General features: G+C 38.7%; 1 protein-coding gene across 1 annotated transcript in view; it reads right to left on the bottom strand.

The window, feature by feature from the left end:
• Positions 1-27,972, bottom strand: part of THSD4 (thrombospondin type 1 domain containing 4) — an 891,140-nt gene that overhangs the window by 635,191 nt on the left and 227,977 nt on the right. The window contains exon 6 of the mRNA XM_020982022.2: positions 3,415-3,517. Within this exon, the coding sequence (XP_020837681.1) occupies positions 3,415-3,517 (103 nt within the window). The remainder of the gene's footprint in view (positions 1-3,414; positions 3,518-27,972) is intronic.

Below are 27,972 nucleotides of genomic sequence, written 5' to 3'. Positions count from 1 at the left end.
CTGAGGCTGGATTTGAACTCAGGTTTTCGTGCCTCCAAGGCCATAGCTCTATCCACTGCACCACCCAGCTGCCCCTATGTGAATACATTTTAACTGGCCTGTTTATGAAATACCTGGATCCTTGTGATTCAGTGAGTTCTTGCTAGTATAGCTCCTGTCCCCCACATCTCCAGCAACAACTATACACAAACACTTATAGCCCCGCCCCAAACTACCCCAGATTAGAGGATATATAGGGGTGAGTATTCACTCAAAACCACAGCTCACAAGCTCACACTAATATATTTACTTTTTTATCAGCCAGAGAAAATATTTATGTGAAACAAAAGACATTTAATCAAATAACACAAAACATTAAGTAACAACAATAGCGAAAAGATTGCCTTCATGAATACATGAGGTAACAGTTCAACAGTGGAACAGAATAGAGGCTGAGAGAAGAGATGTGATGAAGAAACATGTGCCCAGGGTACACACTTAGTAATGACAATTCACACTCCCAACTCTCCAGAGCAAACAATGACCTCTGGTGATACAATCATGCTTCTCTCTGCCAGATACCATGCCTACACTGTCATGTTGTTTCTGCTTGGCATTTCCACTGATCTCGTAGTCACTGAGTAACTCTCTACTACCGTCTACCTCACATTGGCTCTTCAGGGCCAGCTGTTGTTCTCTGCAACCACCCACCTAAGGTGCAATGGCTGAAAAGCCCCTCCCTAACAAGTACTGGTTGACTACAGCTAGCCAGGCAGCCAAGCCAGCAGAACATACCCAGGCTAAGATCGTATCTATTCTTTTGACTCTCTTTGTCCAGTGCTGATTTGAGGTCTGTGGCCCCAGACAACTCTCTCACATAATTTGGAAAATTCCTTTTAATCCCTATTAAACCCTTCATTATGAGTCTGTATCCTTAACTCCCTCCCCCAAAACCTGTTTCAAAGATTAATCTGTTTGTATGTATACACACACGTTCATACATAGAATCCTTCAAAAAGCATTTATTCAAGGCTTATGTTCCAGGAATACACTTACGCCTCCCCATCCACTAAATAATTAAATGAATAAATAGACAGGTGGATAAATAAGTAAGTCAGCAAATAAATAAATAAAAATAAGGAGTTGTCTGGAGACATCCATTTTGTGATTAGAATACAAATGAAGATGTAAGAAGGAAGCAAAGTCCACCATTCCCATCTTTATTATGCATGTGCACCACCAACAAAAAAGCTTTAAACCTCTTTTGGGTGTGTGTGCTAATTTCTATGGTAGTTAGTACCTCAGAGGTCCTCCCTACATTAAAAATGCTTACCAGTTTTGCATACTGCCCATATCTTCTGTTGCCTACCCTCTCATGCCCGCCTAAGATTTGTTCTACTCTGATAATTTCTGCCATTTACTGACATTCTTGCTCTTACCTCATCACCTGTCATCATACCTATTAACTTTAGCATCCACGATGACAGACTATCTGATCCCCTCATCCTTTCCTTGTTGCTGTATGTAATTGTTTTTAGTCATGTCCAACTCTTTGTGATCCCATTTGGGGCTTTCTTGGCAAAGATACTGGAGTGGTTTGCCATTTCCTTCTTCAGTATGTCCCCATTTTACAGATGAGGAACTGAGGACAAGGGTCTTCAGGTAGCAAAGGTCTGAGGCCAGATTTGAATTCAGATCTTCCTGACTCTAGGCCCTGATACTCTATCCACTGTGCCACCTAGATGCCCCTCAATCCTTTCCTTACCTCTGATGATATCCACTTCACATCAGCCACAAACAGTATGGCCGCAACCCTGGACAATGCTCCACGTCCAGATACTGAGGTTGGTGTTGCCCCTCTCAATCACAAACTTCTCAGTCATTTCTCCCATTCTCCCAAGTCAACTTAACCTGCTCTTTATTCACCATAAGATCTCTATTTTATTTTCATTCAGTCCCTCACACTACCCCCAGTCCAATTGCTCATTCCTAATAGCTAGATTATAGCCAACATTCATATAATGCTTTAAGGTTTGCAAAGCACCTTGTAAATATTATCTTCTTTATTCTGACAACAACCCTGCATGTAGGTGCTGTTATTTTTATTTTATTTTATTTTTATTTCATTCACTGGGAAACTAGGCAGACAAAGGTTACATAATTTGCCCAGGGTCACACAGCTAATACCTGAGGACAGATTTGAACTCAGATCTTCCTGACTCCAGGGCCAGAACTCTATCAATTACATTATCTATCTGCCTCATTCCAAGCTATTCTACACTTGCTCTACTTCCTGAACTTTACAATTTGCCACTTGTGTGACTTTGAGCAAGCCCCTTCATTCCTCTTGAGCTTGAATTTCCTCATCCACATGAAAGGGACAAGATGACCTAAGTCCCCTTCCAGAACCAAATCTGTGACCCTAGGACTCCATGGGCAGTTATTTCACAACTGCCTTTAATATCAGATCTTCCATAAGGCTCTGTCAATCCTTTAATTTGCTTTTTAAAAATTTACTTGACATAGCTTTTCTTGACCTATCACAGTAAATTCCCATCTTCCACTCTACCACATTACTCTCAACAGATGATCTTATATGCAACTTTACAAGAAGATAAAACTCCTCTGATAAGAGCTAGCAACATCTACCAACCCCACATCAACAAATCTGTCTCTACTTTCATCCTTAAATCTTTTAATTAAATTCCTCTACTCTTCTCTCCTGCTATCAGAACCTGGCCATAAGTATTTCCTGCTACACTGAATGACATACTTAATGATTAAGAATACACTTTCAAAAGATTGACCCCATTTCCCTTTTGGCAACAGCACAGGTCATACTTAAGGGACACCATCCTCCCCCACAAAAAAAAAAAAGATCCAAGGGAAGAAACAAATGAGAAAAATAGTTAATTTTTTTTAATTCTGTAGATTCATCTTCCCCCCAAAAAAAAATTCGTCTTGAGAGAAAACAAAACAAGTTCAACAAGTCCATTTGTTTCTTAGTTATGAAAACATATTAGATAGAACTTTCAGTATCAACAAATAAAAGAAATCCCAAAGTACTCTGGTCACTGTCACCAAGTTGCACCAACATATAACACTAAATCATTTTTAAAAATGAAAATAGAAGGCCTTAAATGTTTCTTTTCTAGTCTGCTTCTCAAGGGTTACATACAAGGACAAACCTTCCAACTCCAAGTCTTCAATGGCAAAAACAATTGTAAATAATATGCTAGACTAGGGCTGGGGAACCTCTAGGTCCTTGAGTGTGGCCCTTTGACCAAATCCAAACTTAACAGAACAAATCTGATGCCCCACCACTGTACTAGATACCTATGACATGTGTAAACCAATAAATTCAAATTCAATAATCAAAAGAATTAGGAGAAATTTTGCAAATAATTACCTTAAGTTATCTAGGCTTTCTCTTACCTTCTGCAAATGGTTCCCATTCATAGAAACGACCCATGAAAGGCTTGTTGTTATAGGATGCGCACTGTACCTCCCGGATGTTTCTACTGTTTTCTGGACATTGCTATTAGAACAAATGTTAAAACACATAATTAGTGTCCAGATCTATTATTCATCCACAGTCTGACCCCAATCTTCTATCCCACAATTATAACCTCTGATCAGACCACTCCCCTCCTTGTTCCTCTAGAACTGGTCAAATGCACTTCCCATAAATATCTAGTGACTTCTCATATCCTTGCCTTTATTCAAATTATTTTCTCTACCTGAAATGCTCTCTTTGTACTTTTTTGCTTGTCTTTCCTTTGTTTAATTTTTCCTTCAAAGTCTAAGTCTTGCCTTACCTCTCCTAGGAAGCCTCCCCTGGGTACCAGAACCAAACTTGACTCAACTATCACTTCTTCAAATAAAGCAAATTCCAATAGCATTTATTGTTTATAACATTCAATTAATACATTTTACATTAGGATCTCCTTACATAAATGGCCTGTCCCCGTAATTATGCTACGAGCTCCTGGAAGGCAAGAGATATATTTTATATTCATAATCATCATCACCATTACTGGCATTTACATAATATCTTAAGGCTTGCAAAACACTTTATCTGTTATTTTATTTGATTCTTTATAGAGCATAATGAAAATATTCAAATAAATGGATTTTTACTCATTCACTCAACAAATATTAAATAACCTAAGATCTTGGCAACTGATCCCATCACTTCCTGGCAAACAGAGGGAGAAGAAATGGAAGCAGTGTCAGATTTATATTCTTAGGCTCAAAGATCACTGCAAACGGCAACTGCAGCCATGAAATTAAAAGAAAATTGAAATTAACCCATAAAACAGAAGTAGCCAGCAGAGTGGATCATAAACCAGGATCCTACAATGTGTTGTTTACAGGAAACACACTTGAAACAAAGAGACACACACAGAGTAAAGGTAAGGGACTGGAGCAGAATCTATTATGCTTCAGCTGAAGTGAAAAAAAAAAAGCAGTGGTAGCAATCCTGATCTTAGACAAAGTAAAGGAAGGAAACTACATCTTATTGAAAGGTACCATAGACAATGAAGCAAAATCAATACCAAACATATATGCACCAAGTGGTTTAGCATCAAATTCATAAAGGAGAAGATAAGTGAGTTAAAAGAATGAACAAATAGAAAAATTATACTAGTAAGGGACCTCAACTCTTCCCTCTCAGAACTTGATAAATCCAACCAAAAGATAAACAAGAAAGAAACTAAGGAGATAAATAGAATATTAGAAAAGTTAAATATGACAGACCTTTGGCACGATTTAGATATAAAGGGTGACACCATAAGAAAATAAGAAGAGCGAGGAAAAGTCAGATAGTCAGTCTACCTGTCAGATCTATGAGGAGGGGAAGAATTCATGACTAACAAGAGATAGACAACATTACAAAATGTAAAATAGATAATTTTGATTATATTAAATTAAAAACCAACACAACCAAGATTAGAAGCAGAAAGCTGGGAAACAATTTTTACAGCAAGTGTCTCTGATAAAGTCCTCATTTCTCAAATATAGAGAACTGAATCAAATTTACAAGAAAATAAGCTATTCCCCAATTGATAAATGGTGAAGGGATGTGAGCAGGCAGTTTTCAGATGAAAAAATCAAAGCTATCTATAAGCATATAAAGAAGTGCTCTAAATCACTTTTGATTAGATAAATGAAAATTAAAACAACTCTGAAGTACCACTTCATACCTATCAGATTGGCTAATATGACAGAAAATGAAAATTATTAATGCTGGAGAAGATGTGGGAAAACTGGGACACTAATGCACTGTTGGTGGAGTTGTGAACTGATCCAGCCATTCTGGAGAGCAATTTGGAACTAAGCCCAAAGGGCAATCAAACTGTGTATACCTTTTGACCCAGCAATACCACTACTAGATCTATATCCCAAAGAGATCATAAAAAGGGGGAAAGGACCCACATGTGCAAAAATATTTATAGCAGCCTTTTTGTGGTGGCAAAATATCGGAAATTGAGGGGATGCCCATCAAGTGGGGAATGGCTGAACAAGCTGTGGTATGGAATTCTATTGTGCAATAAGAAATGATGCACAGGTAGATTTCAGAAAAACCTAGAAAGACTTGTATGAACTGATACAAAATGAAATGAGCAGAACCAGGAAAACATTGTTCACAGTATCAGCAACATTATGTGATGATCAACTACGAATGACTCAGCTCTTCTCAGCAGTGCAATGATCCAAGACAAGTACAAAGGACCCGTGAAGGAAAATGCTTTCCACATCCAGATAAAGAACTGATGGACTCTGAATGCAGATGAAAAACAATTTTTTTTCCACCTACTTTATTCTTTCTCGTGCTTTTTGTTCCTCTTTTGATCTGTTTCTTCTTTCACAACTGTAACTAATATGGAAATATTTTTACATGATACCACATGTATAAAGTATATCAAACTGCCTACCACTTTCAGAAGAGGGGTGGAAAAGTAGGGAGGGGGAAAATTTGCAACACAAAATCTTGTAAAAATGAATGCCAAAATTGTTTTTGACGTGTAACTGGGCAGAGGAAGCATAAAACACTATTTAAAAAATAAAATTGAATTAAAATTTCCTTGGAAGGAAAGTTTTGGCAAATCAAGACAGCATACTAAAAAGCAGAGACATCACCTTGCTAACACAGATCTATATAGTCAAAATTATGGTTTTTCCAACAGTAATGTATGGCTGTGACAGTTGACTTCTGGTGCTAGAGAAGACTTCTGAGAGTCTCTAGACAGCGAGGAGATCAAATCAGTCAATACCTAAAGAAATTAATTCAGGATGTTCATGGAAAGTCAAATACTGAAGCTGAAACTTACTTTTGCCACATAATGAGAAAATGAGACTCGTTGGGAAAGACCTTGATGTTGGGGAAGATTGAAGGCAAAAGGAAAAAGGGATGGCAGAAAATGAGATGGATAGATAGTGTCATGGAAACAACACTAATTCAGACAGACTTCAAGAGACAGTGGAAGACAGAAGGGCCTGGCAATGCTATGGTCACAAAGAGTCAGACACAACAGAACAACAGCAACAATGCAACTGTGTTTCCAGCCCTATGCTAGGAGATGCAAAAGATAACAACAGTCTCTGACCCCAAGAGATTATTAGTTATTGAGTACAGGTGTGATAAGGATTATGCCTCTAATAAAGAATTTCTTATGCTCTCAGTTTAAAGACTCCACAGATCACCACACTATCCACCCAGGTCAGCAGTTTTGAAAAGGTAGATGAGTGGTTGAAATGCAGGATTCAATTTGAACCCAATAAAGTAAACATTGGGAGAATACAGCTAGTTTCCACTTTTTTTTTTATCAGAATTCAGTTCTGGAAACTAAATCATAAAGCAGATGGTTGTAAAGCAGATCATATTTTCCCATAGAAACAATGTTAAAATTGAGGATGGTAATCCTAAAGACTCAGCAGCAAATAAATCATAGATACGACCAACAATTAGGACTGCCAACCCCCAGGCATTCGACTGGCTTGGATGGGGTTCTATCCCAGAAGCCAATTGCTTATGAATATACCTTGTTATGGCCAGGTTTTTGTTTCTTTGTTTGTCTTGGTTTTTTAGCTTTGACTTCTATAACCCTACCAACAACATGCCATAAAAGCAAAAATACAAGAACTAGAAACCTCTGTAACAATTTAAAATAATGAAATATGCTCCAACTCTGATAAAATGGTCATAAACATACCAGCTGCTTTGATACAGTCAGCTCCACTGTGCTAAAAAGTAGACAAATACAAATCGATGGGGTCATCTGTTGGGCCTGAAATTCATCTGTTATCTACTGAATAATAAACATCAATTGCATATGCAAATAGTGATCATGTGGCTGACTTCCTAGAACATAGGAAGGATCTTAAGGGATTGTTTGAATGTCCCAGGAATTTTAGGAAACCATTTCCAGAAAGTATGACTTGTTCTTTCAGCAGTTTTTTCTTATAGTACAGCCACATTCAAATTCATTTCAAGATCCATTTATTTGCCATTCTGAAATAGTGAGGAATAGTAAAAGGAACATTGGATGTGGAAATAAGAGGCCTGGTTAGGAGTCCTAGTTCTGACATTTACTAGGTATGTGACCCTGGGCAGGCAAGTTATACTCTTGTGTGTTAATACTGCACCCTATCCCCCTCAATAAAATGAGAGTACTACTTGAGAGGAAAAGTGCTTTGTAAACCTTAAAGTATTATCTAAATGTGAATAATAATTATTTTATTCCCAATTTCCAAATACTTTCCAATCTTAAAGAAATAACCCCTTTGCAAAATCTTTTTTTTCTTGGCAGATCTGTGATTGTATTGGTATAGGGAAATGTCAATGAGGAGGGCTCCCCTTACCAATACAGGCTAGTATTTTTTCTGCCATTTACAATTCTACTCAGTAATTTTTTTTTACGGTAAGGCAATGGAGTTAAGGGACTTGCCCAGGGTGACATAGCTAACTAAGTGTTATGTATCTGAGGCCACATTTGAACTCAGGTCCTCCTGACTCCAAGGCCAGAGCTCTATCCACTGAGCCACCTAGCTGCCCCCAATTTACAGTTTTAAAGAGTTGCCTGGGACACTATGAGGTTAAATGGCTTGTCCAGAGTCACAAAGTCATTACCCATCAGAGGTAGGATTTAGACCCAACTCTTCTTGATTCAAGGTTGGGCCTCTACCCTCTATACCTTGCTACCTCTCAAAACATTTAATGAATAAAATGCCTGACCTCCAAAGGCCATGGAAAGGTATCTATTTCACCCCGAATGTTAACAATCAGATGCTATCAATTAAAGAAAAACTCTATATGTCAGTTATAAAGACTGCTTGTTTGTCATATCAAAGAATAATCTAAAATCATGATGGAGATCTTTTTCAGAAATATAGATCAAGGAAAGGAGAAATGAGTTATCACTGATGACCTCGCAACAGGCTCTAGTTCCCATGGATAAAAAAAATATTATATGTAGTTCTAACCAGGATGTTAGTAATGTGAATTACCTTAAGATAAGCATAGCTGGGTCTGATTCACTACCCCAGAGACCAGAGTCTAAGAATTTATTTACTTTCCTTTTTCATAATTACTCTCAGTACCTCCAGAGATGAATCACATCATTTTAACTAAAATCAAGGCCAAGGATGTGCATCATAAAGTCTGCCTAGAACTGACATTCTTTTCCCATTAATTACTCTGGACTCTATCAAAAGGCTAGTCACAACAACTTGCTACAATTCATTCAGCTGTACTGAACATAGATGTGGAAGAAGGAGCCAAACCCCAATATTTCAGCCCATTTGTCAGACCTGAGCCCTCTGCCTTGCCAAAGTTCAAGGTTTCCAAGCTTGTAGAAGCCTGATTGGTAGCTAGGATGGAGGAAGAGAAGTTTCAGCCAAATATCTAGGCTTCTTCCTTGACTCCTTCCAGAAGGTCTGCCAAGGGCTACTTCTCTTCGGCCATTTTTGTTTTTTTAGAAGCGAACAATGTTTTTACCAGTGACTACAAGTTTTGTAAGCCAACCAAAAATGGTTATCAAGTACACTTTTTGTCTTCTTTTCTGAGTTGGGCAAAGCAAATGAGCTTGCAGAAACCCTGACACAAATCTCCTAAAACTCAAGGTTGTTATTTTAACTGTCAGGTAACTGGCTTTTCTGAGACAGGTTGATCAAGGTTTCTGATTCCAAAGAAAGACTTCTTTCTTCCCAACCCTCTCTTCCTAAGGTATTCATGGATCTAGATCATTTTTTAAAAAGTAAAATCCACAGACTCTCAGAGTTGGAAAAGACTTCAAAGATCACCTAGTCCATCCCACCTCTGAACAACAATTCAGTCTGATTTTTTTTTGTTCTGGACTTAAACACCCCCATAATAAGTATCTCTGTGTACACAGTAAAAAAAGAAAAAGAAGATTGTATGTGAAATCATGAATCTCCATTTCAAGCCACTTGGCATTTTTAAAAGTACATAATAGATTCTAAACCCCACTTTCAAAACTCTCCTGTATGTTTGTGCTCCCTTTTGCCCTTCTGTTCTCTTCTGTGTATTCTTTTAAACATTTCCATATCCCTCTTTTTTTGGGGGGGAGGCATCCCTTTTCCCAATCATCTCTCTCTCACTTCCCCTACCAATTAAAACATAAGAGGACAAAAAGAGCCTTGTAACACATAAGCACAGTCAAGCAAAACCAAATTAACACAGTGGCCATGTCTAAAAAAGTTTCTTTCTTTCTTTTTCTTGAGTTCATCACCTCTCTGTCAGGAAGTAACAAGCTTCATCACAGGTCCTCTGGAGACATGGTTGATCTGAGTTCTTCAATCTTTCAAAGTTGTTTTTCTTCACAATGCTGTCATCATATAAACTGTTTTCCTGGTTCTGCTCACTTCCATCTGTATCAGGTCATAATTCCCATGATTCTCTGAAATCATCTCTCGTCATTTTTATGGTGAAGTAATACTGCATTACATTCATATACCATAATTTGTTCAGCCACTCCATAATCAATAGGCAACCCTTTAAATTCTATAACATATCCAGGAGGAGGTTAATTTTTAAAAATTATAAGTAGTCTTTAAAAAAACAAAAATTATCAAATATAATAAAAATAGAAACATATATAAAACTAAAAATCATACTACACATTTTTACAAAGTATGGACTTCTTTTGTGTCATCTTCCATAACCTATAGACAACTTTAAATTTAGAGACCTGATGATGCCACAGACCAAGAGACTAACAGTCATAAGAATGATAAGTATAGTTGGCATAAGAGAATGAAGTATGTAGAATGACAGAAGATTGTCATTAGAGAGCAAAAATCCAAATTTGTGGATTTGAGAGGAAGTACGACCCTGAGATATGGTAAGGTCAAAGGTGTTATTATTAGGTCAGTGTGCAACTGAAATGAGGCAGAGGAGGAGATCACTGGGATTGAAAATGCTGAGGAATTGTATGATCAAATTGTTTAGGGAATTGCAAGGAAAGTTGATAGAAAAAAAATGAATTCTCAGAAGATGACGCAGAGAATAGGTTGGAGAAGAAGGTCATGAGTCAGGACTTAAAGTCACTGAAAAACACTGATAGACTGAATTGGAGATTAGTAGATGACAGTAACAAAGGATAGGGAGGGGGTAGTATAAATATTGAGCTTGGTTAGCCTTTATCCCAAGTTTTGTCTATCTAAACTGCTCTCTTCTTCTTCTTCTTCTTCTTCTTCTTCTTCTTCTCTTCTTCTTCTTCTTCTTCTTCTTCTTCTTCTTCTTCTTCTTCGGAGAGAATGGGAGGGAAGAGTCCTGTTCCAATCCTAATGCCAGGGAGGTAGGTTTGTTTTTTTTTTCCTTTGCAAAGATCCCCATTTCCGGACTGTTAAACTTTATCCTTAAAAGAAGAGATCATCTAAGTTTTGGAAGACAAAGTCTACGGAGAAATTTCTTTCAAAAATATATCTTGGTAATGTTGTCATGTGCCATCTCAACTTTCAACTTGAAGTACAGAAAATCTGCACATTAGTAAGGACAACAAGGTTGCCTTGTTTTATTATCAACAAACAATATGGCAACCGTTCTAGATCCCCAAGCAAGAAATCTCTCATGATCTGCAGATGAAACTGAGATTTCATTGTGTAGACCTCTATGACTTGTCTACTAGGCATATTTAACACCTTTATAAAAAAGCTCAATAGATAACTGATGAGGTCACCTAAGTGATCAGGTAAGCAGGATACAGGTGATTGATGTGTTTGCAACTAAAATAAACCTCAAACCTCCACCATATTTCTAGCTTCTCTTCCACTGTTAGCTCTCTCAACAAATGCTTTCTTTGGCTAAGGGATGGCAGTCAAAGATTTTGCCTATTTTTCTTCTTTTTCCAGTGATTTCCAGGATCTTGGCCAAGCTTCCTAACCCAGAAAGATAATTGAAGGAATGAATTCAAAGGCATTTTATAAGTGTATATACTACAGTCAGTCCTAGCTTAACTTAAACAGACCATTCCTCTGACCTCCCTCTCCCCTCTGGGGATTCTGCTTGCTCCCCACCAACTCCACCCTCACAACCTACATCACTTTGAGTCCCTGAAGCCTGAGCAGCTTCAGTCCCTGGCATTCCAACTGTGGGAAGGACTTCAGTCCCTGAAATGAAGGAGGGCTATACCTATACTGGTGGTGGTGGTGCTGCCGCTGCTGCTACTACCACTCCTGCTTCCATCTGCCTGGGATGCTGGAGCTGAAGCTGGAGCCTGAATTGGAGCTGAATTTGTGTAATGCAAAGTAAAGCAAGAACTCTCTACATGTGCAAAGTTGGGGATACAAATAGAAAAGACAGTCCCTGCCCTCAAAGAGCTTAAATTCTAACAGAGGAAGACAACACAAATAACAGGGGTGGTCACCCAAGATGGGCATGGTTTGGGAAGTTGTGGGAATGATGAGTAGAAGCGTAAGACAATTTGATTAATACATCCTTTCCAGGAATAGTAGCATTAATTTGATTATCATCTCTAGAAGAAGAGATAGTATCTGGGGTGGGAGTAAACTGGCACAAAGGCAACCAGTATGTCTTAATTACTCAAACACTATCATATCTGCCTCAATAAGAGTTATTTCCCAACTGAGATCAGGGTAAGAAGCAACGTTAACTGCAGACAATGGATCCTTACATTATTATCTCTCAGAATTAAATTGTATATTCCAATAGGACAAGACTATTCCTGTCAATGGGTCATCTGAAAAGGCAAAATTACTATAGCATGAGGTCCCTGGCCATGCTTCCTTCCTTCCTTCCCCCATTACAATTCTCACAAAGCACAAAAAAAAAGAAAACTGGTAAGGCATTTTTATGGTTTTTGAAATGGAAAGAGATTTGTTGTTGCTTGTTTTCATATTTCAGAGAAGCAATGCAGTATAATAGAAAGCTGATCTTCAGGTCAGAAAGACCTGAATTTGACCTCTAACACAGACTGCGTGACTCTGAGAAAAACATAACCTCTCATGGTCCCCAGGCAACTAAATCTCTGAGACAAGAAACTGCAGAGAAGGTGCATTGGTGAAGAAAGTTCCCAACCAAGAGCTCCCTACACTGATAAAATCACAGGTCTGATTTAAAAAAAAATTAAAATACACAAGGTTAAAACACAATCCAGTGTGGCATGATAGATAGAGATATAGCCTTGGAGGCAGGAAAGTATAGCTCAAGTCCTGTCTTCAACATAGTGGCTGACTCTGGACAAGTTACTTTCTTAGCCTCCAAGTGCTCCCTGGAAAATTCCATAAAACTTTAACATGCCTACGGATGCATTCCTTTAATCTCCCCTTCTGAGGAGGCTGATGATGATATCTACACTAAATCTGGCTCCAATATGATTAGCTCTTGGGAGGAAAGGGGTTGGCATCAGGCTGCCTAAGGAAGGCAAACCTGCCTGTGTCAAAAACAGAGCTGGTCAAAGTTTCCAATTAAGGGAGGGGGTTGGGCCCATGGGCAACTGCTGTACTTCCTACTTGGACAAAATAGGGAAAGGGGGGAAGGGAGAAGAAGGGAGAAATGGAAGGAAAGAAGAAAGGGGGAAGAGAGAAGGAGGGAGAAATGGAGGGAAGGAAGATCAAAATTTTCATGCCAATTGCGGGGGGGGGGGGGGCAGGAGTTATGAGCAATTGCTACACTTCCCACCTGGGCAAAATAGGGAAAGGGAAGGGAGGAGGGGAGGAATGAAGGGAGGGAGGGAGAAAGGATGGAAGGAACTTACAGAGCAGTAGCTGGTATGCATTGGGAGAGGTTATTTCTTCACTAGTAATTCCCTACAGCAATAAAATCACAAAATCCAAAATAGATTGCAACAGCTAAATCCTTTAGCCTGATCTGTTATATGCCCCAATTCTTACGTAGTAGAAAAATAAGACTTGTAACCACCCGCAGCGGGCTATAGGGGGATGGGTTTGGTACTCTCCCATCTATCTCACCCACGTGTTCCTCCTTATTCTCTGCCTGCTTTTAATCACTTTTGAGAATCAGATGCAGGTGGCTGAGGATGATGAGGTATTTGTGGGCCACAGATATTAGGTTATAGCCTCCTGTAACCCCCATGTTCCCTCTCCACTAGAGCTACTGGTGGGACATAGGCAGATCAAGGTGAAGTGGCCAGGTCATTGACAGGCTGACTAATTAAAAAGAACTGACTGCAGTTGCAATCCAAGATCCTCTGGTAAACTCTTCCTCAGCTCTGCTTCCCCCCACCCTGGGCTGTGCCCTCCCAATAGATGCTTAATCCTCTGTCTTCCTGCTCTCTACTGAGGATACCTTTTGAGCTATTTGTGCCATTGTTCATACTTGCCCCGGGCACAAAATGAGCTACAGTTCTGGACACAGGTGTGTGTATATGTAGGAGAAAGGGGGACGTTAATCTCTAGCAACTTCCTCTCTCCCTTGTCTGCAGACATTTGACATGCCAGAAAATCATGGGCCCAGTCCTCCCCAGCCTTCAAGTGGATATGGCAAATGCCTATTAGGCATAGGGAGAATAATATACAACACCAATGTCAGACTCAAATAGAAACAGATCCCTTAGGGCAGCAAACTGACTTAGAAAACCACAAATTAAAAATAACTATGTTATATTATATTTTTATTTATTTTGTTAAATATTTCCCAATTACATTCTAATCTGGTTTGGGAGCACTCAGGAAATTTTGTAGCTAAAGTTTGACACTTCTTTGATGTGTGGAATCTACTATTCTTATCCCCCCCAAAAAAATAGATCAATGGCATTCCCAAGGGCCAGGGTTAGAGACCAGGAGAGAGTAAATAAGGAAGGTTGATCAATCAATAATACATCAATGCATTGGTGATCTGTTCTTTACCTTTCAACTAGTTTAGTCCAGTTTGAACAAGTGAAAGATACACCAAGAAGAGTAGTTTAGGGTCATATTGTGGAGTGCCTCAGACTACTTGAGAGAAAGATATGTGAAGCTAGGGTTCTAGTCCTTTCCTCCCGTTCCCAACTCAAACTGTCATCAGAATAAAGCTGAAAAAATCTTTGGAGAGAGGTTTGTGGGGACTCATGCCATCATTGAGACATTCCATATTATTGGAATTTCAACTCAAATTCAGAGGGTAATTAATTTGTTATGCTGTATTCCATTTTGAGCTCCTTGAGAGCAGGGACTACCTTTTGCACACAGTAGGTACTTTATGAATGTTTGTGGACTCACTTATTGTTTCTTCAGTGACTGTTGTTATTCAGTCAAGTCAGACTCTTTGTGACCCCTATTTGGGGTTTCCTTGGCAAAGATAGTGGAATAGTTTGCCATTTCCTTCTCCAGCTCATTTTACAGATGAGAAACTGAGGCAGACAGGACTACGTAACTTACCCAAGGTCACACATCTAGGAAGTGTCTGAGGCTGGATTTAAACTTGGGTCTTTCTTAACTTCAGGCCCAGAATTCTATCTAGTACACCACCTAGCTGCTCCTCTTCATTGACTAAATACTATCTATTCATACCTTCTCCTCTAAAATAAATATGTGACTCCAGCCTGTACTAATCTCTATCATCTTTCATCATGATCTAAGACATAAATTGAATCTTCTATGTCTCCCCTCAGCTAATATTCCTGGGCAGATTAGTCTAACCCAATTACAAGTCCAGTCCAGCTCCATCTATCCCTATCTTACTTTGGAACTTTTGCATTATTCAGTCAGTTAGACGACAACTACTTATTACTACATAGCAGGTATGTTGAACCATTCAACAGTATCAAGGACTATGTCAGAAGTCTAGCTATGTGCTGGGGATTCAAAGAACAAAAACAGAAAAAATCCCTGCCTTCATGGGGTTTATAATCTAATGGGAAAGACAATGTGCAAATGACAAAGTACACAAAAGAATAGAGTAGAAGGAAAGGAATCTGAAAGGACAGACATTAACATTATAGGATGAAGAGACAGAGTGGACTCGTGAAGAAAACTGACTTTAAGCCCATTTTCAAAAGAAGCCAGGGAAATCAAATGACCAATTGAGGAGGTCTTACTCCTCAAATATAAGAGGTAGGCATGCCCTGACTCTATATCCTTCAGTTACCTATCTCCTCGAATCCACTGAAACCTGGCTTTTCCCTAAAGGAGTCATCGCTCTTAAAAAATGTCTCCAGGTAGAGTTTCTCCTTGCCTTTCCATGTCCCCAACTCAATGGGCCAGCCAAGGAATTCACATCAGCAGTACAGCAAACTCCAGGTAAGCAGACTTGGTAAGGAGTTGCCTGGAGTCTCCGGAAGTTCAGTGATTGGCCAGGGCAGAGCCGGTATCAGAAACTGAATTTCAACACTGGTCTTCATGACACCAAGCCCTAAACTATCCACAACAGGAGGCTGCCTCTAAGAATGCATTTATGGAGTGTTATAACTGTGAATAAGGATACCTAGGTGGCACAGTAAATAGAGCTCAGGAAGACCTGAGTTCAAATGTGGCCTCAGACACTAGCTGTGTGACCCCGGGCAAGTCACTTAACCCTGTCTGCCTCCATTTCCTCTTCTGTAACATGACCTGGAGAAGGAAATGGTAAACCACTCCAGTCTCTTTGCCAAGAAAACCCCAAATGGGGTCACAGAGTCAGACATGACTGAAAATGACTGAATAACATTAATAATAATAATGATAAATAAACAACAACAATAATAATAGCTAGCATTTATATAATACTTTAAGGTTTACAAAGAGCTTTATATATGTCATCTTATTTGATTCTTATAATGACCCTGTAGAAGAGGTGTTATAATTATCCCCATTTTACAGATGAGGAAATTCAGGTAAACCAAAGTTAGTGACTTGCCCAAAGTCACAAACGCCTGAGGTCGTACTGGAACTCAAGTCTTCCCAATTCCAAGGCCAGAAATCTATCCACTGCTCCACTTAGCTGCCTCATTTACAGTCTTTTTTGTTTTTCTCTCACAAGGGGAAATATACTCCCTTTTCTCTTCCAAAACATTCAGTCATCATTCTTCAATAAGCTTTCTTACTTCAATGTTCATGCAGCCCAATTACATCACCCTCTCACTTCCTTCATCCACTATCTTCCAGGATGTTTTCCCACTTTTCTGAATCAATTTAATACTTTGTTCATAGGGTTATTCATTCAAAAACATTTATTAAGTACCTGTGGTTTTATGCATTGCTCTAGGCACCAGGAGGGGATACAGAGATTAGTAAGATGCAGCCCTTGCCTTCAGAGAGTTTACAATCTAATAAAAAGAAAAAGGTATTTACACAGATAAATATAATACAACCCTCACCTCTTCACTCAACCCCTTGCCATTATCCTAAATAACTTCAATATTTATACTGATGACTCTTGTAAGTCTTTCTTAGAATTCTCTCCTCTAAAAGCCTTTATTTCTATTTCACTTCTCCCACAAAAATCATATGGCCGAAAGTTGGACCCAAGCCAAAACTAACCCAATGACAAAATTCTAAACTCATTTGCTCTTCCTCATTGCTCCCACAAGATCCTCTTGGTCCTAGGTGGCTGCCTGGTAACTCCAGAACAAGTTTCCTTAAGAGAACATACCTGAACTTTCAAATTCCAGGTAGTAGAAAGAACATTGGATTTGGAGTCAGACTGGCTTTGACACGGTTCAGATCCTAAAGTACTGCTTATTACCTGGGCTTCCTCATTTGCAAAATGTTGGTGGGGAGGGGAGCTTTGAGGGAAGCAACAGGTTCCATCAGATAATCATTAAAGCACCTTCCAGTCCTAAACCTACAAATTCCAAATTCAACTCTGACCTAACTCTCTATATGTCCACTTCTCCTCCACCTCGCTGGCATTGAATTTACTCTGTAATCTCCTTATAATCTCTTCCCTCTTCCCTATTCTTCAAGTCTATTCCCCCAAACACTCATTATCTTAATTTGGCCTTCCACCTATTCCCTGTGTAAGTTACTTAAATCATTTCCTAGGCACCGTCCTCAAATTCCTCACCTTGACTTTTTGAGAATTCCCATCTTTTAATCCTAAGCTATGCTGTAACTTCCACATTTATTCATTTTCACCCCTAGCTTAATCAGCATTGTTTGAGACCACATTGATTTCACACATCATAATTGTAATTCACATAACTTTAGCTGCTCTTTGACTGCCCATCAGCATATAACATCAGCTACTCATATTCTTCACAATAATCATTCCAAACCTTTTTTATTCTTCTCATGTCCTTTTACCTCAAACCCATATAACTTCAGTTTCTACATCACAAAAATACAGTTTGTTTGGTTTTTAAAAAGAGCAACCAAGTGCAAAGCTGAAGCCACAAACCAGAGATGAACTCTGGCAATTCTGTCCCAACCTGAGTTATAAGGAAACCTTACTCAGATGGGAGCAGTGCAGACAGGCAGGCTTGGTTTACAGATGAAAACAGTTGGCTCTATTCACCATGCAGTGAATGAAAACTTGTGGGAGTGAATGACCAGGTGATGTTTGGAAGAGCAACACAGTGATTTAGGCATGAAGACCTTCTCTTGTTTCTCTCTGCATTTTCTGTATGTGGTATCTGGCTAAGGATGCCTTTGAAGAGATCATCTGGAGGCCTTGGTCTTTTTTGTGGTTCCCCCAGTGTCTGCGGATAGGATATACACTTGGATCCTATACTATCCTGGAGTCTGGATACCATACATAAAAAGGGGGCTGGACAATGATAATGTAGACTACAGACTCAACCTAGAACTATATAACTTAATGTCAGCAGGGAGTTTAAATCCTTATCCACAGAAGTAATAACCAGGAACAAGCCCCAGGACATGGCACTGACAGGGGTGCTCTCAGCTTCCTTCCTCTACACCACAATCTTTTTGGTGTCTCATCAATCCTCTCTGCCCTCCTATCTTGCAAAAAGAGGCATCACTACTTTCAGTCCAAATTAACCCATATGCTTGGACTAGAGGCAAGAATATCAATTATGAGTCTATTAGTTTTCCAGACAGCCTCAAAAATAATTGAACAAATAACAAGGACTACGTACTTTTTTCCCATTTAGACTAAGGATTTAATCTCATGGGCCAATTCACCATTATCTTTACTCAGAAACATACCTATGAGACATACTAAGCATGATCTTCTGCTCATGAGCATTTTTGTGTGAATTTGCATTTTGACAAGAGTACTGGTTTAGTGTGTCAATGTTCCAACAACTGTTCTCTTACGAATCATGATTCTACCACCATCAATCATAGTCACCACAGTGATGACAGGACATAACCATGGTTACCTTTAGAAAAGAGAAGGATCCTTACTATCAGATAAAATTGTGGTATATTTAAATGCTTGTTGGGAAAACTGGAATCCTTAAAGAAATTCCAAAAAGTCAGAGACTTCTGAAAAACATGTGAACCATTAAAAACAAAACAGCCTTCCATTTGCAACCAGAGATTTGCTTATCTTGATGATGTAACAAAGCAAATTAATGATGTGCCTACTATGGAAGTGTGATATGCCTTATTTGTCTTTTAGAGTCCAACATTCTGGATCCAGAATTGTTGTCTATGAAGCTAAAACTGCCTGTGCTCTTGAGGGAGGCAGAACAGACATGGAAAGAAGAGTGGGTTTAGTTTCAGAGGACATCGGTACAAATACCACTTCAGACATTGCCTGCATGACCTTAGACAAGCCTTAATTTCCCTGGACCTCAGTGTTTTCAGTGATAAAACGGAGGAATTGGACCACACGGCCTTTTAGGTACCTTCTAGATCTAAGAGCAATGATTCTGTGAAATGCTTTCATTAAAGATGGTGTTTGCTAAAACTGGTTTACTCGCAACTAACTGGTAAGACAGATTCAAAACTCCACAGACATTGTTCTTACTTTATTTTACAGGGTATAAAAAGTATTAGGGATCTTTCTTGATTCTCTTTAACGCTAGTGCTTTCCTCTAGTATTATCTCCAATTTATTCTGCGTATCTTTTTTGTACATAGTTGTCTGCATATTTTCTTCTTGATTAGAATGGGAACACCTTGAGAGTAGGTACCATTTTTTTCCCCCTTTTTAAAGCTCTAGCATTTGGGACAGTATTGGCACATAACAAGTATTCAATAATTGCTTGTTAACTTGACTTGACTCATTGACCACAAAGTTCAAATCATCACTCTCTCCCCAATCCAGGAAAGAAGATCTCCAAATTTCTAACATGTAGTCTTTCAACACATAAAGGTTTAAGGTACTTTATTGGAGATAGGCTTGCCCTGCTGATAGGCAGAGATATAATTATCTACTTTTCCCATAGGCTCACTTGGCTAACAATTGATCTGGATACAGAGGAATAGGCACATTGTCCAATACAGCAGGGACAGTCATCTGTGCAAGCTCATCCTTGAGAGTAGAATTCAGCCCTTTTTGAAACTGGAAACATGAAGCTGTTTCCAACAGTGATAAAATGATCACTGAGTGCAAAAGCAAAAAGACTGGCCAAGATGGTGGAAAAAAGCCAGGAAGTTGCTTGAGGTCTCCCCAGTTTCCCTCAGAAACAATGTTAAATCAAGCCTCTAAAAGAATTCTGGAGTGACAGAATCCACAAAAAGAGTGAAATGATTTTCTAGCCCAAGATAACTTAAAAGGGCTTCAGTAACAGTCGTCTCACTTGGGTAAAAGGTGAGCGCAGCCCAGGGCAGGGGGTTTCTAGGCAAACCAGCAGAAGGCTCTTAGCCACAGCACAGATTAGCAACCAAGCCCACGGTCTGGGCTCAGCAGGCCAGTGTACAACAGGACAATTTGAGAACTCCAGCCTCAGTGCAGCAGACAAGCTATCAGCCCCAGAACCCAGGACACAATGGGAGCGACTAGGCTGGGCCACCCTAGCACAGTGAGCAAGCTCCAGAGGCCCTGGCATAGAAATCCAGTGACCGGATCCCTGGACCCCAGAGCAAAAAGTTTGGCACAGTGTCCCCTATACCCCAGGAGCAGAGCTCAACTTTTAAAAGTGAGCAAAAAAACAAAAAAGAGCCCTAACTATAGAAGGCTACTGTGGTGACAAGGAAGATCAAAACAAAAATTCAGAAGAGGACAACAATATCAAAATGCCTATGTACAAAGCCTCAAAGAGGAATATGAATTGGTCTCAAGGCCAAAAAGTCCTCTTGGAAGAGGTGGAAAAGGATTTTTAAAATCAAATAAGAGAAGTAGAAGAAAAACTGGGGGAAAAATGAGAATTTTACAGGAGAATTATGAGAAAAAGAGAGCACAGCTTGGAAAAGAAAGCACAAAAAATTGGCTGAAGAAAACAACTCCTTAAAAAGTAGAATTGGTCAAGTGGAAAAGGGGGTACAAAAGCTAATTAAAGAAAATAATTTCTTAATTAGAATGAGACATTAAGAATCAGTCAAACAAAATCAAAAGAATGAAAAAAAAAGAAGGAAATGTAAAATACCTTATGTAAAATAGATCCAGGAGAGATAATTTAAGACTTATTGGACCACCTGAAAGCCATGATAAGTAGTATCTATCCAAAATCATCAGCAAGCATTATCTGTATGGGGATAAGCTAGAAGCCTTCCAAAAAAAGATCAGGGTTGGAAAAAGGATGCCATTATTCTTACCCCTATTATTCAATATCGTGCTAGAAATTTTAGCATTAGCAAAAAGAGAAGAAAAAGAAGTGGAAGGAATTAGACCAGGCAATAAGGAATCAAAACTATCACTCTTTGAAGATGATATGATGATATACTGAGAGAATCCTAAAGAATCAACTTAAAAACTATCAGAAATAATTAAAAACTTCAGTAAAGTTGCAGGATATAAAATAAACCCATATAAATCATCAGCATTTCTATATATTATCAACAAAGCTCAGCACCAAGAGGGAGAAAGAGAAACTCTATTTAAAAAAACTGTAGACAATATAAAATATTTGAGAGTCTACCTGCCAAGACAAACCCAGAAACTGTATGAAAACAATTACAAAACACGTCACACAAATAAAGTCAGATCTAAATAATTGGAAAAACATCAGTTGCTCATGGGTAGGATGAGCTAATAAAAATGACTATTCTACCTAAATTAACTTGCTTATTCAGTGCCATACCAATTAAACTACCAAAAATTGTTTTATAGAGCTAGACAAAAAAAACAACAAAATTCATCAGGAAGAAGAAAAGGTCAAGTATCAAAGGAATTTATGGGGAAAAAAATGCAAAGGAAGGTGGCCTAGCCATAACAGATTTAAAACTATAAAGCATCAATCATCAAAACTATTTGCTGGCTAAGAAATAGAGTAGAGGAACAGTGCAATAGATAGTGTATATAAGACACAATAGTAAATGACTATAGTAATCTACTGTTTGATAATCCCGAAGACTCCAGCCTCTGAGAGAACTCACTACTTGACAAAAACTGCTAGGAAAACTAGAAAATAGTATGGCAGAAACTGGGCACAGACTAACATCTCACATCGTACACCAAGATAAGGTTAAAATGGGTATATGATTTAGATATAAAGGGTGATACCACAAGCAAATTAAGAGAGCAAGGAATAATTTACCTGTCAGATCTATGGAGAAGGGAAGAATTTATGACCAAACAAGAGATAGAGAACATTATGAAATACAAAATGGATAATGTTGATTGAAAAGTTTTTGCACAAACAAAGCCAATGCAATCAAAATTAGAATGTAAGCAGAAAACTGGGAAAGAATTTTTATAACCAATGTCTCTGATAAAGCCCTCATTTCTAAAATACATAGAAAACTGAGTCAAATTTATAAGAATACAAGTCATTCCCTAATTGACAAATGGTCAAAGGATATGAACAAGCAGTTTTCAGATGAAGAAATTAGAGCTATTTATAGTCATATGAAAAAATGCTCTAAACCTGAGATACCTCTGAGATACCACATCATACTTATCAGATTGGCTAACATGACAAAACAGGAAAATGATTAATGTGTGGAGAAGATGTGGGAAAATTATGGTACTAATGTATTGTTGGTTGAGTTATGAACTGATCCAACCATTCTGGAGAGCAATTTGGAACTATGCCCAAAGGGCAATCAAACTGTGCATACTCTTTGATTCCAAGGAGATCATAAAAAGGGGAAAGGACTTACATGTACAAAAATATGTATAGCAGTTCTTCTTGTGGTGGCAAAGAATTGGAAATTCAGGGGATGCCCATCAATTGGGAAATGGCTGAACAAGTTGTGGTACATGAATGTAATGGAATACTATTGTGCTATATGAAATGATGAGCAGGTGGATTTAAGAAAAACCTGGAAAGATTTACATGAACTGATGCTAAGTGAAATGAGCAGAACCAGGAAAACATTGTACACAGTAACGCTGTGAGGATCAACTATGATTGACTTAGCTCTTCTCAGCAATACAATGATCCAAGACAATTCCAAAAGACTCATGACAGAAAATGCTATCACATCCAGAGAAAGAACTATGAAGTCTGAATGCAGACTGAAGCATATTATTTTCACTTTTTTGGGTTTTTGTAGCTTTTCATTTTTGTTTTGTTTCTTCTTTCACAAAATGACTAATGTGGAAATGTGTTTCCATGATTGCACATGTATGACCTGTATCAGATTGCTTGCCATCTTGGAAACGGGGGAGGGAAGGAAGAGAGGGAGAAAAAATTGGAACTCAAAATCTTATAAAAATGAATGTTGACAACTATTTTTACATGTAATTGGAAAAAAAAATACTATTTACAGAGAGAGAGAGAGAGAGAGAGAGAGAGAGTGTGTGTGTGTGTGTCAGTCTAATGGACCCCAGTGTGGAGCCAGGTTGCCAGAGCTTTAGCCTCACTGAGTGGAGGAGCTATCCCTCCCATCTGGAAGCAGCTGTGCTATAGCAGTTATGATATTCAGCAGAGGAAACTTCTCCCTGCTGCTTATCTGAATTGGCTGACCCCTATATGTGCAGGGGAATTATGTGCAGAACAGTGAAATTTCCAGGGAACTTGTGTTTGGATCAGTTCAGGTAAGGAACTTTACAACAGCAACATTCAGGGGTCAGCACTCTTCTTCCTAATTTACTGTCTTCTCTCTACCCCACCCAACTGCCCCTCAACCCTGCCTTTCTGTTGTGTAAATCTACTAACATTTGGGCAAATATTCTGAGCACTACTAACCCAGAGAAAAGCAGGGACTCCTGATGAGAACCCAGTGAACTACACAGAAGGGAATCAGGAACAGTTCCAGAATTAAACAATTGGGACACAGGCTGCTGATAAGAATGAAAATAGTGAGCTGTCTAAGTCATATATGGCTATATAGGGAATTCATGGACTGACTTACACTAACATATACATATACGTACACATTTAAATAGAAAAGATTGAAGTAAGGCAAGTAACTGAAGATGAAGACAAAACCACCAAATTTCAGAGTTGGAAGTGGCTCTCCAGTCCAGCCTGCACTCTAAAAAGAATTCACTCTATAGCAGTCACCCTACCTTTGCTTGCTGCTCTCCAATGACAGGGAGACTACTGCTTCCCAAGGCAGTCCCTGTCTACCTTTGGACAGTTCTAATTGTTAAAATGTTTTTCCTTACATCAAAACTAAATTTGCTTCCTTGCAACTCACATTCATTATACCTTGTTTTCCCCTCTGGGGCCAAGCAGTAAAAAGTCCCTCTTCTGGGTGACAGCCTTTGAAATACTTGAAGACAGACTATGAGAAGAGTGTCAAGACTTCTAGAGCTCAGGATGAGCCAAAGCTGATGATGGATGCTAAGAGCAACACAGACGGGCTTCTTTTATAGGTTGGGGACAAAGGGAAGATCAAAGAAGGGATGGGACTGTTCACGATGGAGAGAAGGAATGATGACATAGATAACAGAGAAAAACCAAAACTTCTAGAGTAAGTGATTAGTACAAGATCACAATTCTAGTAAGAGACTGAAGTAGGATTAGAACATCTAGTTGCCAGGCATGTATCTCAAGGAGATCATTGACAAAAAGAAAGGCTCCATAGAAACAAAATATGTATAGCAGCACTTTTTGTAGAAGCAAAGAACTAGAAACAAAGTAGATACTCATCCCTAGGAAATGGCTAAACAAATTGTGGTACAAGAATGTCATAGAATATTACTGTCCTGTATGAAACAACATAATGAATTCAGAGAAGCATGGAAAGACTTACATAAACTGATGCAAAGAACAATAAGAAGAGCCAGGAATATAATGACTAGAGCAATGTAAAGATAAAAAAACAACTATCACAAAACAATAAAAAATTACAAATGATAAACTTGGCCCCAGAGAGGATATATGAGAAGACATCCCCCCATTCTTTTGCTGAGATAGAAAGCACAATGTAGAACATTGTAAATAATGTCAGTTTTTTATTGATTTATTGGTTTTTCTAATTTTCTTTCTCTCTTTAAAAAAATCCTTGTTATAAGGGATGGCTTTCTAGGACTTAAAAGGGGAGGGATACAGAGGAATACAAGGGGAAATCTAAGTGATGTAAAAGCAAAATATATCAATAAAAATATATTTCACAAAAAAGAATACCTACCTGGCTCCCAGACTTAGAGAAAGCCGCCAGACTTAGAGAAAGTACATCATAGTGTACTAAAAGAGCTGGCAGACATGATTGTTGAGCCATTTTCAGTGATCATGAAGAATAAAGGAGACTCTATAGGACTAAAAAAAAGAAAAATGTCCTAATTTTCAAAAAAAGAGTAAAGAGGGGTGAGATCTACAAACTACAGGTCTATGAGATAGACTTTGAGTTTTGGAAGAAATCTGGGACATAATATTAAAAGGATAATTTATAAGCATTTAAAAAAGGAAGTAGTGATTGCTAGGAGCCAGCATGGTTTCATTAAGAACAAATCAGGCCAGACTAATCTCATTCCCTTTTTTGGTTGAGTTCCTAGGCTATTGGCTCAGAGGAATTCTGTAGCCATTACTAGATTTCAATCAAGTAATTACAGCCTCTTGTGCTATTCTGGTGGACAAAATACTGAAATGTAGGTATTGTTAACTGGTTTTAGAATTGATTGAATGACTAGACCCAATGAATAATCATTAATGAATTAATATCAGTTTAAAGTATAGTCTCAGTAAAATGCCCTAAGGATACTTTTCGGGTCCTGTGCTGTTCCAGAATTTTACCATGTGTTGGATAAAAAAGAGCAGTGTCATTTCTTTGTAATTTGGAGGCAGTCCAAAGTGAGAAGGAACAATTAACACATTGTCAAACAAAGAAAAAAAAATCCTGACACATTAGTATGACAGGCCGAATCTAAGACAATAAAATTTTAAATATATATGTAAGATTCTACAACATTTAAAAAAGTCAAATTCTCAAATACAAATGGAGGAAGCATACTCATGTGATCTTAGGCTGCATTACCAGAGATACAGTTTTCAGAAAGAAGATGGGTGACAGGCCACAATACTTTGCCCTAATCAGACTCTATTTGGAGTGTTCTGCTTAGTTCTGTTAGCCATACTTTAGGACAACCATTGACAATCTAGATAGTATCCAGAGGAGGTTAACCAGCATGGTAAAGGCACTCAGGATGATGGTATATGGAAAAAAAAAAAGATGACAGTATATGAACGTTGGTTACAGGAACTAGATACGTATTGCCTGAAGAAGAAAACACTTTGGTGAGGCCATGTTAGATATCTTCAAGTATCTGAAAGGCCATCATATAAAAGGAAGCTTCACTTTATTTTACTTGGCCCCAGAGGGCAGAACCAGACATAATGGGCCAAGTCACAGAGAGGCAGATTTAATTTGATTGAAAGAAAAACTTCCTATCAATTACAGTGATCCAGAAATGGAACCAACTGCCCCAAGAGATGTAAGTTCTTCATCACTAAGAGATTCTAGATGACCACCTAAAGAAGCGATGTCTATTCAGGAAAGGCTCGAACCCGATGGTTTCTATGGTCCCTTCAGTTTTGCGATTCTGGAATTTCAAGTTGCCCTTAGTCTAAAGCTCTTCTTTTAACACTTGAAAGTTGAATCTGAGGTACTATAGGCCCTTAACTGGTGATTCCAATAAACTTCTATGAAAAGCCAACAGAACTTGGTGCCATATTGGCCATTTTCTTGGGTGTAGGTCCTAGAGTGCCACTTTGGGAGCTTAGGCCGGGATTCTCCAGCTAGAATGTAAGCTCTTCAAGGGCAGGGACTGTTTTTGATTTCTTTATATCCACAGTACTTAGCATTCTGCCTTATCACATAGTTGGTGATTAATAAATACTTGTCTTGACTTTCCAAATATCCTACTTAAGGACCTGGAAAACTTATTTGCCTTCCCTAATACTATCGCTTCCCCTTCCAGCAAGTAGGAAGACCAGGTAAGTTACAAGTACAGGGAAAAGCTCCAAAAGAAGTGAATGTGACTTTTTCCGAATAGCTTTCGCTTCAGGCAGCTCTGGAACTTTGGCCAATATTGGTTGATTAACCCCATCTTCCTACCTATCTCATTCTTTTTTTTTTTTTAGCATTTCAGCAAAACTTTTCAGGAAGGGAAATGCTGAGGTATGATCACCACAAGAGGGACGTTAAACAGCAAATACTTAATCTCCTTACCAAGAGGAAAAACATAGCAGCCCAGCCAAGGAGAGAACCAATAACCAAGGGAGGCAGAGCAAATGAATGCTGAACTTTATTTTTTTGGTTAGGCAATGGGGTTAAGTGACCTGCCCAGGGTCACACAGCTAAGTAGTGTTATGTGTCTGATGCCAGATTTGAACTCAGGTCCTCCTGAATCCAGGGCCAGTGCTCTATCCACTGCACCAGCTAGCTGCCCTGAATGCTAAACTTCCAAAGCTTCAGGGGCTTGGATTTATTGTGTTTTCTAGGCAGACTGTGGGATTATGGTTTGGAGAGACTATTTATGCTGGATTCCAACAGCTGAAGGTAAGCCAGGATGGGGAGGCACAGCACACATGAAAGGCAGGGTTCAGTGAAGAGCTGAACTTAGCAGTTAGGTAAGCAATCAAAGAGTGCAGCTAGATGACACTGGTTCCGGAATTAGGAGGACCTGAGTTCAAATCCAACCTCAGACACTTACTAGCTGTGTGATCTTGGGCAGGTCACTTAACCCTGCTTGTTTCAGTTCCTCATTTGTAAAATGAGCTGGAGAAGGAAATGACAAACCACTCCAGTATCTTTGCCAAGAAAACTCCAAATGGGGTCATGGACAGTCAGACACAACTAAAACAACTCAACAACAAAAAAAGCTAGCAAAATCAAAGTGATATAAATACAGTGGGAGGGGCAGAGTCCACATAAATAGTCAGTAATTGAGTGATTTACAAGGGAAATGAGCGAAAGTGCAGGGCACCTGATCAAAAGATCTGGGAACCATAATAATGTTAACAATTTTGGTTTAGCACATGAGTACACAAAACACATTACTGTGCACAGAAGAAAAAGGTCTAACATGTATCAAGAAAAAGAGACAAAAGTTGGGCTACCTAAATGATACAATGGCATCCACAAAGCTATCATAAAAACTAGATGAAAGTATAAAGCACATTGGGTC

This window comes from Phascolarctos cinereus, unplaced genomic scaffold, assembly GCF_003287225.1.
Source record: "Phascolarctos cinereus isolate Bilbo 61053 unplaced genomic scaffold, phaCin_HiC Scaffold_3;HRSCAF=262, whole genome shotgun sequence".
NCBI lineage: Eukaryota > Metazoa > Chordata > Mammalia > Diprotodontia > Phascolarctidae > Phascolarctos > Phascolarctos cinereus.
The sequence above is the reverse complement of the archived record's forward strand: the minus strand, read 5'-3'. Positions and strand labels throughout refer to the sequence as shown.